General features: G+C 33.4%; 2 protein-coding genes across 2 annotated transcripts; both read left to right on the top strand.

The window, feature by feature from the left end:
* The first annotated feature begins 7,798 nt into the window (after positions 1-7,798).
* Positions 7,799-9,434, top strand: LOC108226673 (uncharacterized). Its single transcript, XM_017401667.2, has 2 exons — positions 7,799-8,961; positions 9,036-9,434. The coding sequence occupies exons 1-2, from the start codon at positions 7,912-7,914 to the stop codon at positions 9,255-9,257; spliced, it is 1,272 nt and encodes a 423-aa protein (XP_017257156.1). The 5' UTR covers positions 7,799-7,911; the 3' UTR covers positions 9,258-9,434.
* Positions 9,435-11,899: 2,465 nt separating this feature from the next.
* On the top strand, positions 11,900-16,230 carry LOC108225174 (lysine histidine transporter 1). Its single transcript, XM_017399993.2, has 8 exons — positions 11,900-12,136; positions 13,599-13,756; positions 14,161-14,547; positions 14,824-15,217; positions 15,296-15,401; positions 15,478-15,569; positions 15,663-15,731; positions 15,838-16,230. Exons 1-8 carry the CDS (start codon positions 12,092-12,094, stop codon positions 15,934-15,936), a joined length of 1,350 nt encoding a protein of 449 aa, XP_017255482.1. The 5' UTR covers positions 11,900-12,091; the 3' UTR covers positions 15,937-16,230.
* Positions 16,231-16,464: the final 234 nt, after the last annotated feature.

Below are 16,464 nucleotides of genomic sequence, written 5' to 3'. Positions count from 1 at the left end.
CTTATTATATATAAGTATATAATACTTACATCATATATATATTTTAAAAAAAATCCTGAAAAAAGTTTTGACATTTAAACTTTTATTCAAAAAAAAATTAAAAAAAACATTATTGAACTATACTTTATAAGAGGCTCAAAATGCGTGCAAACAATCCTGGTGGGACGGAGGGCGTATGTATTATATATTTGTATTTATGTTTTAATAATAATTGCTTCATATTTAAAACTCCAATATATGTATGTATTATATATTTATATTTATGTTTTAATAATAAATAAATAATTTTGTAAATTCTAATATTCGGCCTGATTTTCAACCAATTAATCCAATTTTTGTCCAATTAGCCATCGATTTTAACCGAATTTTGTCAAATTCTATTATATATCTAACACAACAATAATGAGTAATATAATTCAAAGAGACTAATCTACCCTTACTCAGTATAAATATTAACATGATCATTATTTTAAAATAATTTAATAATATATATAATCATTTTTAAATTTTTAAATTTACCCCACAAATTTTGTAAAATTTAATATTCAACCTGATTTTCATCGAATTGATCAAGTTTTGACCAAATAATCATCGATTTAACCGAATTTTACTAAATCGGATTAAAAATCCTTCTGATTATCGATTAATCAGTCAACCAACCGGTTTTTAGAATATTTAATTATTATGATTAAAAAAATTATATATATATATATATATATATTAGAATAAGTATAAATATAATATATAACTATATGACAAGGGCTCTGATTCAGCAAAAATCTCATTTCTTTTATCAAATTTTCAATAATTTTAGGTGGGTGGTAATTTAATTATATAATAAAATTCTAAACTGTGTATATTTTTTGTATTTATATATTAATAAATATCATAGTGAGGATATGTGTACATATGGATATCAATATAATATGACTTAAAATATAAATAAATATACAATATAAATTACTTTTATAATATAAATAATCTCAATTTAAAAGAACCAAACCAAACCAAACGTGTTCAGTATATTCCGCTTAGAGCAGGGTCTGAAGAGGATAAAATATACGCAGACCATGCCTCTACCTTAAAGTAGAGAGGTTGTTTCTGTGAGACCCCCGGCTTAGTGCATAATAAATAAAATTGTGTGTGATACAATATAACTACAATACTTTAGCCCATGGCCTTCTTCACATGGGACTTACTTAAAAATTTCTCGGTTTAAGTGGTGAAGTCCATTGAAGAAAACAAACGGAGAAATCAAGAACCATTACTTACACGGATTGCAAAGTTGAAAGCTTGGGAGAAGAGATCGGGTGCCAACCAAATTGGAACCCAAAATCTTGAAATCTTACAATGATTTGCACATTAACACCGATGAAGACCTCTCTAAACCCATTTTCACTAATATACCAAGAACAACTCCATGGACTCTCACTACTTTGATCGCACTGCATTCCATCGGAATGATTTCATTGAAACTCCCTCAGACAACCTTGGCGATTGCGTCGCTTTGACAACCGCTACACCGTAACCATTTGATAGCAGACACACCACAATAATTCTCAAATGACAATGCCATGAAAGCGCCCTCGAGCGGGAGAGCAAATCAATTAGGAATTGTTTAAACATTCGAAACTCCCTCATAAAACAACATCAATTTGCAAGATTCAAAACAAGTGACTCATTCACCAAGAAAAAAGTGTGCAATGTATATGGCATAGTGAATGCGACTAAACTCCACAAATTTTCAAAACATGTGATTACATGTGCCGCACAAAGTCGAAAGAAAAGATGAACGAAATCTTGAAGATTGGGAGAGAAGAATAAGAGAGCAGTTAGAGCGGTTAGTCGTATTTCAGGCTTAATTATTATTATTATCTCTCAATTTAAAAGAGATGAACCTATATCAAAAAAATAATTTAAAACAGCCCGTGCATTGCACGGGTTAAGAAGCTAGTTATAACATTAGTGTGATAAAATTGAATTATAACATTGGTATCTTATTCCTCAAGTTTTCTTTAAAATATCTTCCCTGCACATGTGTCATTCGTCTACTTGCCTTTGAGAATTCGATAGTGAAGCTAATATTCTTTAAAAGTCCGAACTTGTTTTAATGCTCTATAATTTATAAATTGTGTAGCAATTTTAAAACTACGATTTAGTGGGTGTTTGTTTCCGGCTTAAAAGTCGGGCTTCTGGTTTATAAGTTAGAAGCACTTATTCGTACCGTTTGTGTAAAAAGTCAAGAAGCACTTATAAAAAGTTAGGAATGTTAGCTTTTGTTTCAGAGTTTCTGCTTATTTCCCAAACACTTTAATCACTTATAAGTCTTAATTTGATTCTAACTTTTACTCCACTTTTTTATTTTAAGTAAGAAGCACTTATTTTAAGCTCACCCAAACGGCCCTTTAGTATTTAGTGACCCGTCAAACCGACCCAAACCAACCCAACCCGAAGTATGACAAATTAGGTTGGGTTATAAATTAATTTTAATGGATTGGGTTCGAAATTAATAAACCGAATTTAATGAGTTGGGTCGATAAAAAACCTAAACCGGGTCAACCCGGCCACGTACACTCACTGGGAAGTGGATGAACTGTGTGTGGACAAACAGCATACACCGGAGAGAAAGAATAGAGTGTTGACCTGGGAGAAACTCTCTTAGTCAAAGTCGTTGGTCACTCAATTTAAGGAGTGTCCTTGACGCATCACTCCAAATAATCCAATCCCGATTCACGCTTTATCTCAACTTGGTTGCTCCGAATTGACTATTACAAAGTGGACAGCCACGCACTCAAAGACTAGCTTATACGATAACCGGTTGAATTTTCACTTTGAAAATCATAACCGATAACTTATTTAATTTCGTATAGGGGTATTTTTAATCATAACAAACGAATAGACCATACGATATTATTGGAGGTATTTTGACTACTCAATTTATAAGAGGTTAGAAGAAAGAAAGGCTAATAATAAAAGTGTGATAAAATACTTACAATAAGAAGATGTCAAGTAAACAAGAGAACAATATTTCATAGGTGTTTGTTTACCCTCTTAAAAGCTCAGCTTCTCGGTTATAAGTTAAAAACACTTATTCATACCGTTTGTGTAATAAATCAAGAAACACTTATAAAAAGCTAGGAATGCTAGCTTTTGTTTCAGAACTTTTATTTCTTTGTCAATCACTTTAATCACTTATGAGTCTTAACTAGTTTCTAACTTCTATTCCACTTTTTTTATTTTAAGCAAGAAGCACTTATTTTAAACTCAACCAAACGGCCCTTTCAAACATGACTTTAGAATTATGACCTGGTGATACTCGACAAGTGATTAGAATCCAAAATTCGAGAGTTCATTTTTAAAAATAATAGATTACGGTCAAATAATATATAATTATAATCAGAAAGTATGATGTGTCTTGTGTGTCTTCTGGATAGTGTTTAGTTTATAAGTGAATAACAAAAGTGTAAGAAATATATAAAAATTATCGTAATAGAGAGATTTCATGTAAAGTCAAAAATGTAAAATAAAAAAAAAATCATAAGATATCATGTGATTTGTGATCAGGTTGTGCGCACTTCACACTTGCAAGCTTCGGTGGTCGAACTACAATTTTTCCTTTCTTTAAGTTTCATAACAAGTGTGTGCTTTCATATGACTGATAATTTTGATGTGCAATGTATCTTTAACGAATTTGGAGCAATCATGACGCCCTGTTTTATGCACATTGTAACACATGATTGTGTTAAGTACCATTTAGACATATTAAAAATATAATTATGAAGCTAGAATCAGAATATATATGGGGTAGGCCGGGACGCAGATTCTTGGATCCTAACAAGTCAATCACTTCCGTGATTAAGTAATCGATAAGTTTCTCCAAACTACGCTCTTCCACTAATCTATAGTCTTTAACTTTCTTTGTACTCCGTAGATATTCAGATGTACTCTCAATACGTGGATGAGTGGACTCGATTCATTGTTAGACAAACCATGTGTTATAGCCAATTTTGGCTACGCATTAAGGCAAGGGCGCGCCCTCCTCGGGACATTCCCGAAAGGCGCGGTCCTTAAGGCAGGTACACTTCAAGCGTGCTTACGGTCAGCAACCGATGGGGGCAGGAGGTGAAGACCAAGGGCGCGCCCTTCTTGGAGTGTCTCCGGGGGCGCGACCTTCGGATATTAGAAGACAGGTCTGACCTGTTGTTGGGACAACTGATCGGACAAGGCAACGGAGTTCAGGGCGCGCCCAGGGGTCGCGCCCACATGTGGACGCATTATGTGAGAGGATGAGTGAGTCTCAGTGACGACCCCTCCGGTGGATATATTGAAGACAACCCTTCCGAGGGATATGAAGACTAGTTATTAGTCTCATCTGGTAGTTGTCAGGCTCATCTGATAGTTCCCGGGCTCATCTGGGCATGATCTACAATCCTCAATCATGCTATCTGCCGAGTTAACCCTCGTGTGGGGGCTTGAGGTGATCATGGCTCTTGAAGGCCCTCAGGGGTGACACGAAGGCCGATCATATGTCTGGATCCTGTATTCTGGTGAGTTAGCCCTCATTGGAGGATTGAGACGATCGTGTAACTTGGCTCCTTATTTGTCTTACCTCTTAGTGAAAACCTTCACTAAGGAGGGAGGACATGTCCTTACACCTCAAGGAATTGGTCACGGCTCTACCAGACGTCTCCTCCATGCTACGAAAAGTAGCGGTTAGTGTGATCTCTCGTAGTGGAGATAATGTCGTATCCGTGATGTACTTGGACTAGGAATCTGAGGTAGTTGGCCTCAAGGCTTAATTCTAACTGGAGTAGAACTCTAAGTGATAAGTCACCGGCTTAAGGTTGGTCTTATCCCCAAGAGGCCTAGTCTTGATCAAACTAGGAGTCTTGGTTCAATAGAACTACGTATGGCTTGATCCCCTATAAATATAGGGGTACGTAGGCATGTTAGGGGATCATGAGTTGAGAGCACAAGTAGGCAACTCAAAACTCTAATCTCAGCTACCCCCAAACACACAACCACCACACTTCGGCAGCCAGAACCACCGTCATAGATCTTGATTCCGGCCATGAACTTCATCTTTGTTTATTACCAAATTCCTCCCTCAACACCATTAAACCAGTAGCGTTGTATACATAAATTGAATAAAAAATTTAATTTAATTTTTGGAAATTTACATTTTTGACCCTAAATACGTAAACTCAATCATATTCGATCTTAAAAAAGTCGCACACAAACTTAGCAAAAAAAAAAAAAGTCGCACACAAACTGAAACTGCTGCAAAACACACACATGTACATGTATTCAGGGTTTTACATAAGAAAACAAATCTCTTTAATCTATCTCTTTTTTTTCTGAGCAATGTTCGATTATATAGAGAACGAATATGCTAGTTTAATATATAAATTTCTTTTAATTGTTTGATCATATACACACAAGAGTTTTTAAAATTGTTAACACATGATATTTTTTTGAATATTTCTCTTGTACAATAAATATTTATTCTAAATATATATAGTCATTGATATATAAAAGAGGGTGACGAACATAAATGGTCGTCCCTAAGGCCATCTCCAGCAGTTGTGATCCAAAGATCTAAATTTGGATCACCAACTAATCCAAATTTTGATTCAAATTTCTGATCAACTCCAGCAGCGTGATCCAATCCAAATTCTGATCCAAATTACTTTTTGTATATTATATTACATAAATTCTATATCAAATTACATAATCTTAAATTTTAATTTTTAATCATTATTAACTAGTTATATAATATTTAATTAATTAATTTAATTATTTTATTAACATCATTCAAAGTATCTCAAAATCAAGGAAATGAAGATGAAGCTCAAGGATCTGGAAACGATATCAATAGCTACGAACAATATTTTGATTATCTTGGAAGAAACAGAAATAATCTGTTTGACTAAATCAAAATTTATATTTATCGTACTGTATTCTAGTCATTTTTTGATTTTATTTTATGCATTTTATGTACTTTTTATTTTATGCATGTAATGTACTTTTTTTAATTTTAGTGAAATTTGCTTTCCTATTATTCTAAGTTTTTATTAAAACATTTTTTATTAATTATTGATTATAAACCATTATTAATTAAATATTAATAATCAAAAATTAATTTTAGGTCCGATAAACGAAAAATGTAAAAATAACAAAATAATTAGTTTATAATAAAGTAGATAATCCAAATTTGGATCAGTGAACAGGTTCATTATCCAAATTTGTTCACCGATTTGGATCACTTTTTGGATTATTACTAGAATATAATCGGCCCCAAATTTGGATATTTGGATCAGTGATGCATTTGCTCTAAAAGGACGGGCATGCTTCTGTTTCTGTGTGCCTATGTTTCTGAAAGTAGCTATGTAGTTCGTCCGTGTCGTGTTTGATCCTCCTAGAGTCCTGGGAGGATCTCATTCATGTCCTCGGAATTTCGTTGAGGGTAAAAATGAGAATCAGTGCCCTCCCTACCAGGCTACCACATCAGTTCCTCTAATTCGAGCAGTGCAGGGTAATTGAGGCATTGAAATTTTAAAAAGGCCATTTAGCAGAAGAAGGAAAAAAAAAAAAAAAATTTAAAAAGGCGGCCTGTGACTTCTTTGCAATTTGCCATCAATCCCTCTCTTACGGGGAATGTCTGCTTACATTCTTCTTATCACGAAATCTAATGACCGTTACACATTTTTCAGATTCAGGCGCTTCATAGGGAAAAATGTTAGGTACTCACCCAACTTTTTTCCTTAAATTCACATGACAAAAAATTGTTCCCAACTTTTTCCTCAAATTAACACGGCAATATATAATTGCTTCCTCTCACGCTTATTAATGCGCTTCCAGTATACACATCAATCATCTAATTAAAAATATCATATTTATGCGACGTGGGAACTTAGGCACTGGGGTACGTGGCGTTACCGAAATTTATCTCAAGTCTTTAGTTTGTCAAGTCATAATTTTTATTATAATATTTTTTTGAATTCTATTTATAAATCATTTTATCATTTACACGTAATTACAGGTGTTTTGATCTTATTACAAAAATCAACATTTTAATTTTAAAAAATAATATCGCAAAACTCCAATTTAAATATAAACTCCTTATAACTTTTCTCATAATTGATACTCATATAATCTCGTATCTCGTTCAGCAACCTTCTCGTAATATCTATAGCAAATTAGCAAGTTAAAAATTTTCAAGGTACATATTGTACGTATATGACTCATGCTACATGCTGCATGCTCCATGCTACTCTCTCCCTTTCTTTTATCACTTCGACTTATGACGTGAAATAAAATTGTTATTTTCAGATTTATTATATATATATATATTTTCAAAATAATAACTATAAATTTTATTATTTAGCTAAATATATCTAAAAATTTGTCAAAATTTGAAACGATTTACTAATATTAACAGAGGGGTACTTCTCTTCTTTTCTTCGGTAACTTTATCCCTCCACACATGCTACATTCCTTTAACAAAGACGAGATTGTAACCAAATAGCGAAAAAAACAAAATTACTCGTATGCACCATAAATCAACGACTCGATTTATCTCTTTATCTTTTCTCGATGGGAAAATCGATTTTTTTGTCACTAAACTATTAACTATTTTAGAAACTTACCACCCAACAAAATTTTATCTTAGAGTAAGGCTTCAATTAATTTTCTTATTAGAATCTAATCATTCTGTTAAAAATACTTAACGTCTGTTAAGTTTTGTTCCACATGGATGATGACATGTAATCATATATTATTAAATAAATATAAAAATGAAATGAATATGTACTGTAATCATTAAGCGGGGGATACAGAGAGGTCACAGCAAAAACCCTCTTTTACAAAAGATTAAGCACAAATCTAGGGTTCTGGAAAGCTTGGTCGTTGATGGATACAATCTGCAAAGTTGAGATTCATCATGGGGGCAAGTTTGAAACGAGAGAAGGCGTCTACTATTACAAGGGAGGTACAATCGATAATATTTACAACGTTGATGTGAGTGCACTAACTATTGATCGTTTTCTTAATTTTTTACATGACATTGGGTATGGCAATGGTCTGAAACTGTACTACCAAAACCCCTTAACCACTGGTAAAGAAAGTTATGTATTTCTTTGGAATGATGAATCAGTTAGAAAACTTCACAGAGATGCTCTGTCATTAGGTTATGTGTCTTTATTCGTTGATCATTGTGCCGAAGAAAAACAAAAAAATGTTGTAGAGGAGCATGTGAGTTCTGCGGACAATGAAGGAGATGATTCTAATTTTGAGGATGAGGATTACAGTGATAGTTCTGGAGATGGGGATGAGTTTATTTCTGATAATGATATTGATATTGAATCAGATGTTGACGATGAATTACAGAGTATTAGAGAGAATAAAAAGAAGTTACTGGATGGACAAATTGATCCTCTGAAGGAGGGTAATCTGACCGACATGCATATAAATAACGGTGATTATAATGCTCCAGTGCACCCATTGTATCTAAATGATCAGCAACATGTGGACCAGCATGAAAGGCATGAAAAATGGTGTGCGAAACAATATGATGAATACATGGGTGACATGCCACAGTGGAATGAGTTGGTGCCGTATGAACTGGACTTGCTTGGAAATATATTTCCTCAGTTTGAAGATAACAATGTTCTTGGGTGTGAGAGAGTTGATAAAATGATAGAGGATGGGGAGTTGATAAAAAAACACAGAAGAAGGGAGGCTGATGAAGAGGGGGGTGGTACCAAACTCTCAAAAAAAGGTATTCTTATGAGGTGCAGTAGGTGTCTGGTAATTGGTCATAATAGAGCTACTTGCAAAACTTCAGAAGCAGAGGTGCTAGAAAATCAGAAAAAGGCAGCGGAAGCCAAAAAGGCTCAAAGTGTAGCTGCAAAAGCACATTCTCTGAGAAATAAACAGAATGTTAGAAAGAAAACACAGCAGGTATTTTGAAATTTTATACTCATCAGTCGATTTATTTCAACGTGTTTAAACATGTATTTATGATGATAATGCAGACCAAAGATGGACATACACGTACATCAGCAAATCCTGGGCAAAAAAAAAAGGCAACGACAAGTACAGAACCTCCAGCGCAACCAAAGAAAAGAGGAAGGCCACCAAAAGCAGCTCCCCCAGTTCAGAAGGTGAAAAAAACATCTGGTGTTGGTGTATTTGTGGGAGATGATGGGCACACCTACTTGTCTTCGTCAACAACCACAATGAAAGTCACAAGTTGACAGCCTACTTGTGCCAAGAAATGAGGAGCAGAACGATTAAATCTCTATAGCTTTTGTTTATGTTAGTAAAACTGATATGATCATGAACTTGTTTCTTGATTTTAGTATAAAGTGCCAAAATGAACCTGGTATTTTGGAATGGTCAGATGAATGAAATGGTCATGAACCATGCTTTATTTTGCCAGAACAGAATTACTTTTTTTTTGCTTTAAAATTGTTATCAGTTTGATGTGGTTCCCTGGAGACCTTTTTGAAGGCTGCCATAATTTAAAATATTTTATTACTGCTATGACAGTGGATAATTCCAAAACTGAAGTTATTATTTGTTAAGAAATCTGCTGCTATTCTATCTATATTTGAAGTGTGAAGTGATATTTAAATTCACAGTATGAAGATTTGAATGAAGAACCAGATGATTTAAAAGATTTTGTGGTGTACATTATTCAATATGTTTCTGCTTTTAGGGTTGAAGCACTGGGACTCCGTTCAGTGATTTTAAAGGTGTTTTTTAGATTTTATTTGTGGTTGTTATCCCATTGTCTTTCATTGATTTGGCTGGGAATTTCTCTCTTTTTATATATATCAGCTTTTATGTTCTTTTTCCGAGTGGTGGTACTCATGTGTGCCATTCAGTTGGTGAAGGAGTTATAAAGTAGAAAAGTCACGTACATAAACAAACAAATCACTTAGCAAAAACATATAAACAATCCACGCTGGCAACCTTTTAAGCTGTTTCCATATAAAAACTAACGGAGTGGTTACAATCATAAACGTTCAAAACGTTAATGGTTGTATTAAATATAAATTTTGTTAGGTGGTAAGTTTCTAAAATAGTTAATAGTTTAGTGACAAAAAAATCGATTTTCCCTTTCTCGATTTGTAATGTCAAACATTTTAGAAAGAATCGTTAAGGCGAATAAACAATACTCACTCCATCCCAAATTAGATGAGCTAGTTGACTTTGGGCACGTAACCTAAGGTGCATTGACCGTCTAGTTTTGAAATTTATTTTTTCAATTTTTTTTGTAAATGAAAATTTTATATTTAAATTTTTATTTGCAAAAATAAAATTTTAAAAATAGGTAATGTAGCTATATGGTCAATGGACATTAAAATGCGTGTCCAAAATCAACGAGCTCATCTAATTTGGGATAGAAAGAGAATGACAATACAGCGAAATTCTCTTCACACGAGAATCGACACGATTTTTGCCTTAAAAATCATGACATAGTTTGTTGCAAAAGACCGGCTAAATATAACAAGAAATTGATATAATAAGTATCCTCTCCCCAATAAAGAAAAGCTGTGCTGCATGGTACTTGCAAATTGTGGGTGAAAAGTGGAGCAAATTGTGTTTTTCCTTCTAGTGTTTTCCGTTGGTGTAGAAAGAAAATTAGGAGAAATCCTTGTAGAATTGTGGAAACCTGCACTCTTTGCATTTATTTACTCTCTTTTACCGCAATTACAACCTTCAAATTTATTTTCCGTTGCGTGAAGTAATGAAATTCTATTTCTAATATATGTATATCTAAATTATAAAAGGTAAGCACGGTTGTTAATTATCGTATCCTAATCTGTTGAACTTTGCGAGATTTTCTTGATTAAGTTTCCACTCTTTTTTTTTGATGGAATTAAGTTTCCACTTTTTTTTTGTCAGGATCTACATACTCGTAGATGAGTTGTATCTCGAGATACGATAAGCCGCTACAAGGAATTTCATTCATTCAAAAAAGATTATCATCTAACCGAAAGACATGCAAAGATATCTCCGGACGTTTAGATAATAATGCTTTAATGTCTGATAGGAAAATATCCATTTAACACCTTCCAAGGATCCTGCAAAAAAAAAAAAAAATACGAAAAAAGAAGAAGATAAGTTCATATACAAAATTATATAAGTTAAAGAATTATAAAGGATAATATATCCAATAATAAAGTATTTATAATAAAGTATTTTAGAAGTGTGTGTTTATATTTCTGAAGTTGAAAAAATAAAATAAAATCTAACCAAAGAAGGATCTTTGCTTAGACACTAAAATAATTAAAATATATTTGATTGTTTCTTACAAGCCAAAATATACTCCATCATTTATGACCACCCATGAATAGTACAAATTCACTTTAATCAGGGCACAATTAACAATTAAATCATTTATAAAAAAAATTTATGACATCAATCAATTCAATTTAAAAGAGTCAATCACTACTACTTAATGTAATATCTCACCATACATTTTGATTAGTCTTTAAATAATATGTACACTGAAACATCATGTTTAAAATAATTAGTTTATAACTTGATGAATTGACATTTATTAATTTATTTTCATCAACAAATCTCAATTTATAATTGAATATAATTTATTTATAGATGGTATAATTATATTATAAGTTGTTGAATATAAGAATTCTTTTTTTATTAGAATCACGCTACAATAAAAGCATCTTTATAGCAAATATCTGTTAATAATTATAAAGATCTGTACATAATCATGAAAAAAGGAAAAATTGCTGTGAATTGATTCATGTTAAAGAAAAATCTGAATTAAAATATGTTTACCTATTTATTTTTGTTAGGATGCCAAATATATATGGTAAATCTTATCGTTATAGGCTGTCCTGATTTAACTCGGAAAAATTTGACCAATTGACTCTGTAGAGCAGGCTACAATACATCATACATGCACCTCCTATATAAACGAGATGAGATGCATAGAAACAGGAAGAGTCTGTGTAATTAAGTTGTAATAAAACCTTTGATAGTACAGTTTCTTCTCTGCATTCCTCTGTCTTGTTTTATAACGCACCCCCCCAGTATTTCTGTTCCTGCGACAATGGTTTCTCAATCTTACAACGATCAACGCCCCGACAACACCAATGTAAATCTCTCTCTCTCTCCCTCCCTCCCTCCCTCTCCCCATCTCTCTCTCTCCAGCTCTCTCTCTCTCTCCATCTCCCTCTCTCATATTGTAGTTATAGATATTTTTCGTTTTTATGCTTCTACGTATATCATTCGGACTAAAATTCAATAGAAATCTGCTCAAGTATACGGGGAACAGATTAGAAGACCGGAAACAATTTCGTTGTCCCAATAATCCAATTATGATCTCATTATATTAGCTCCGATTCACAAATCTCAGTTACTTTTGTGGCTAACCAAATATGTACGGCTTCAAGGTCACATAGTAATAAAATTGTATATACACGTCACTCGTTAAGTTGACTCAAAAATCGATTCAAGCTTCATAGTCAACGGAAAAATACATATTATATCTAAAACCTAATTTGTGTGTATAAATTAGGGCAGTGATTACGCCACAGCATGTGCGATGTGTTACATCAATCGATCAGTTAGCTTATTGCTCTCATGCAACCACGTTCTTGGTTGACAATTTTTGGCTTTTTATTTCATTATTTTATTATTATTTTCCGTGGCGCTCAACTTGCTGGGTGTTATTACTTTCATGCTTTTCTTATTTTATCAAGTATCACGAGTGTTTTATGGTCTTAAGATTATTTTAATGCTTTGTTAAGTTATATTCTTTATTAATTTCAAAAATATGGGGTTTATTGATAGTAACCTTTTCTGTCAAATTAAATGATATGCCGAGGTTCCTGTCTTGGAGATCTACTTTTTGGGTAGAAGATCTGATACTTTTAGAAAGCAATTCTGTACTTGTTAAAAAGTTAATGGAAAAAAGTTGCCCTGCTTTCCCAAACACTTGGAGCTATCAATTGTCAATTGGATAGATTCATGAACTTCAATCAGCATGCTAACTCATTGTATTGTTCTGTATGTCTTTGGCTAAAAAGTACTATGTTATTTGTAATTTTCGTTTTACGGTCGAGTACCCGTGTTTATGGATACGTGGACACTTTTATTAAACAAAAACTATGTATATTTTAAAATGTTACTGAGTCTCATACTTAGATACTCAAATATGGACCCATGCATACTCTTATTTAACACTTACTGTATATATTTAAAACTATTATCTAGTCTCACGCTAGAATATGTATTCATGTTGGACACTTGTAACTGAATCCGAGTAATATAAGCTGAAAAAAAACATTTTTTTGAGAAACACTTGTGACTTTTTAATGGCAACAAGAATAATTGCAAATGATTTGAAAAGTTTAGTAAGAATTGCACTAATTAATGGAAATTTTGCCAATGTTGAATAGGACCCTGGTATGATTCTAATGTCTGCTCCTGCAAGTAAATAGGTGGAGTAACAATAAACCACTTGAATATGCAGATTACTGCTAAGAACTTGATATACTTTGTATTAGTATATGTTATATTTCCTATATAATAAGCTGGTGTATTATCTTTAACAGGTTGACCGAAGGTCTGCGAAAGAGAAAGCCATTGATGATTGGCTTCCCATAACATCGTCGAGGGAAGCAAAATGGTGGTACTCTGCATTTCACAATGTCACTGCTATGGTTGGAGCTGGAGTTCTCAGTCTTCCTTATGCCATGTCAGAACTAGGATGGTACATATCTCTAACTTATCAGGGCATTTGGATACCCTAATAACATAATATGAACTATACCTTTAGTAAATAGTCAAAAGATCATCTGCAGAGTAACAAAATATAGCTTTCTAGCTTTCACAATAAATTCAAATTATATCAGCCAAATTTTTTTTCATGTCTTGCTGATCTCTGTTTTTGCAGTCAAGCTCAAAGAATTTCAACTTAAAATTGAATATTAATTGTTGCGGCCTAGTGGATGTCTATCTTTTTCTTGCTAACAAGAGATTTAATGTTCTAGCAAATCAGCCTAAAAATTATATTTATTGAAGAAATAATAGTTTGCAATTTGATGTACACTAAAGCATAATTTCTATGCCTGATATTTTAAAAGTGTCTAACTAATAGTTGTCCTTAATGTTCAGGGGTCCGGGTGTTGCTGTTCTAGTAATATCTTGGGTTGTCACCTTATACACATTGTGGCAGATGGTAGAGATGCATGAAATGGTTCCTGGGAGACGTTTCGACAGGTACCACGAGCTAGGGCAGTACGCTTTTGGAGAAAAGCTTGGTCTCTACATTGTTGTGCCTCAACAGCTTATTGTGGAAGTAGGTGTGGACATTGTCTACATGGTCACAGGAGGAAAATCTCTGCAAAAATTTCATAATTTAGTCTGCTCAGATGATTGCAAAGATATCAAGCTGACCTACTTCATTATGATATTTGCCTCTGTCCATTTTGTCATCTCCCATCTCCCCAACTTCAATTCCATTTCATGGGTGTCGTTGGTTGCCGCAATTATGTCCTTAAGGTATGATATATTTTCTGAAATTATTTATCTGAATAATTAGTTTTAATTAGCGATGAATTCACTTAATTGCTCTACAATTTAAAAATCACATATGTATGCTTCCTTTGAACCAAAGTTCAAGAAGAGTTATAGAATCTGCTTAAAGTCCAAAAGTTCTGTAAACAAAGCACACCAAGTAGGAAAGTAACTTAACAACATGTTAAACTGCCGGAAACCTATTTAACCTAATAATTTATTTGAATGACTAAATCATTTGGTGTAACTTTATGAATGCAGTTACTCCACCATTGCTTGGACATCCTCTGTTAAGAAAGGAGTTCAACCAGATGTTGAATACGGCTACAAAGCCAAGTCTACTGCAGGAACAGTTTTTGGCTTTTTAAGTGCTCTGGGAGATGTTGCTTTTGCGTATGCTGGCCACAATGTGGTTTTGGAAATTCAAGCAACAATCCCTTCTACCCCTGAGAAGCCGTCCAAGGGTCCAATGTGGAAGGGAGTCGTCGTAGCATACATAGTTGTGGCCTTGTGCTACTTCCCTGTTGCTCTAATAGGATATTGGATGTTTGGAAATTCAGTTTCAGATAACATACTCATTACCTTAAAAAACCCTAAGTGGCTCATCGCAATGGCCAACATGTTTGTTGTTTTCCACGTTATCGGGAGCTATCAGGTAACCAAATAGCTTTACATACCCTTTGTGTTTTTCTTCTAGCATTTGGTACTGACTTTTCTTGTTTGACATTGTTAGATTTATGCAATGCCAGTATTTGATATGATAGAAACAGTGTTGGTGAAGAAATTGAAATTCCCTCCAAGTTTTGCACTGCGTTTTGTTTCAAGGAACTTATATGTTGGTAAGTGAAATGGTGATATACTTGCAAATCTGATGAATCATTTGAGATTCTGTTTATAATTTTTTTTTGCTTTCAGCTTTTACCATGTTTGTCGGCATTTGTTTCCCTTTCTTCGGTGGTCTCCTTGGATTTTTCGGAGGATTTGCCTTTGCCCCTACCACGTATTTCGTAAGGAACTCTACCTTTTTCAGTACCAAAGGATTTTTGGCTTTAAAATAAGAATTTTATTTCTGATTCTAAAAAAAATTGTACTTTGTATAGCTCCCTTGTGTTATGTGGCTGTCTATCTACAAACCGAAGAGATTTAGCCTCTCTTGGATTGCCAACTGGGTATGTTCAGTACAGTATATTATAAGTAGACACCATCATATAGGGTTCTTCATTTTTCAATATGCCATGAATTTACAACTAATTTCTTTTAATTCCTTGATATCAGATTTGCATTATTATGGGAGTCTTGCTGATGATTTTATCACCTATTGGAGGGCTAAGGCAGATCATAATTCAGGCCAAGACCTATGAATTTTTCTCATAAGTGTTTCTGGGCATGAGAGAACTTATTTCATAGAAGTGTTCAGAATATTCTTCAAATTATCAGTCTACTGATGATTACCACGAAAAATCAAAACCGTGTTTCAAGTAAAAGTACTAGCAGGGAACAGTTATTAGTGTGTAAAATCAGAAATCCGCAAATATTTGATATTTAAGGTTTTTTCTATCTAAATTGGTCATTATCAAGCTGGTGCCTTTTGCTGTTTGTGTTTACAGTTTCCCTTAATATATTGTATATGCAACTTTATATATGATTCCTCTCTTTGTGCAATGTAAATTAGCGTGTTTCACTGGTATTAGATGTGATTTTATCTTAACAATGTATATTTGAATTGTAGGTCTTTTGTATGTATGATTACAATGCATTTTTCATTATTTGTTGAACATGTGAGCCATAAATAAATACTATATGATGTCATTTATTTCTATGATTTATCACCTATTTAACTATTGAATGCCTAAGGCAGATCATAATTCAGGCCAAGTCATATGTATTTCTCTGTATTTTTTC

The sequence above is a fragment of the Daucus carota genome, chromosome 6 (assembly GCF_001625215.2).
Source record: "Daucus carota subsp. sativus chromosome 6, DH1 v3.0, whole genome shotgun sequence".
NCBI lineage: Eukaryota > Viridiplantae > Streptophyta > Magnoliopsida > Apiales > Apiaceae > Daucus > Daucus carota.
The sequence above is the reverse complement of the archived record's forward strand: the minus strand, read 5'-3'. Positions and strand labels throughout refer to the sequence as shown.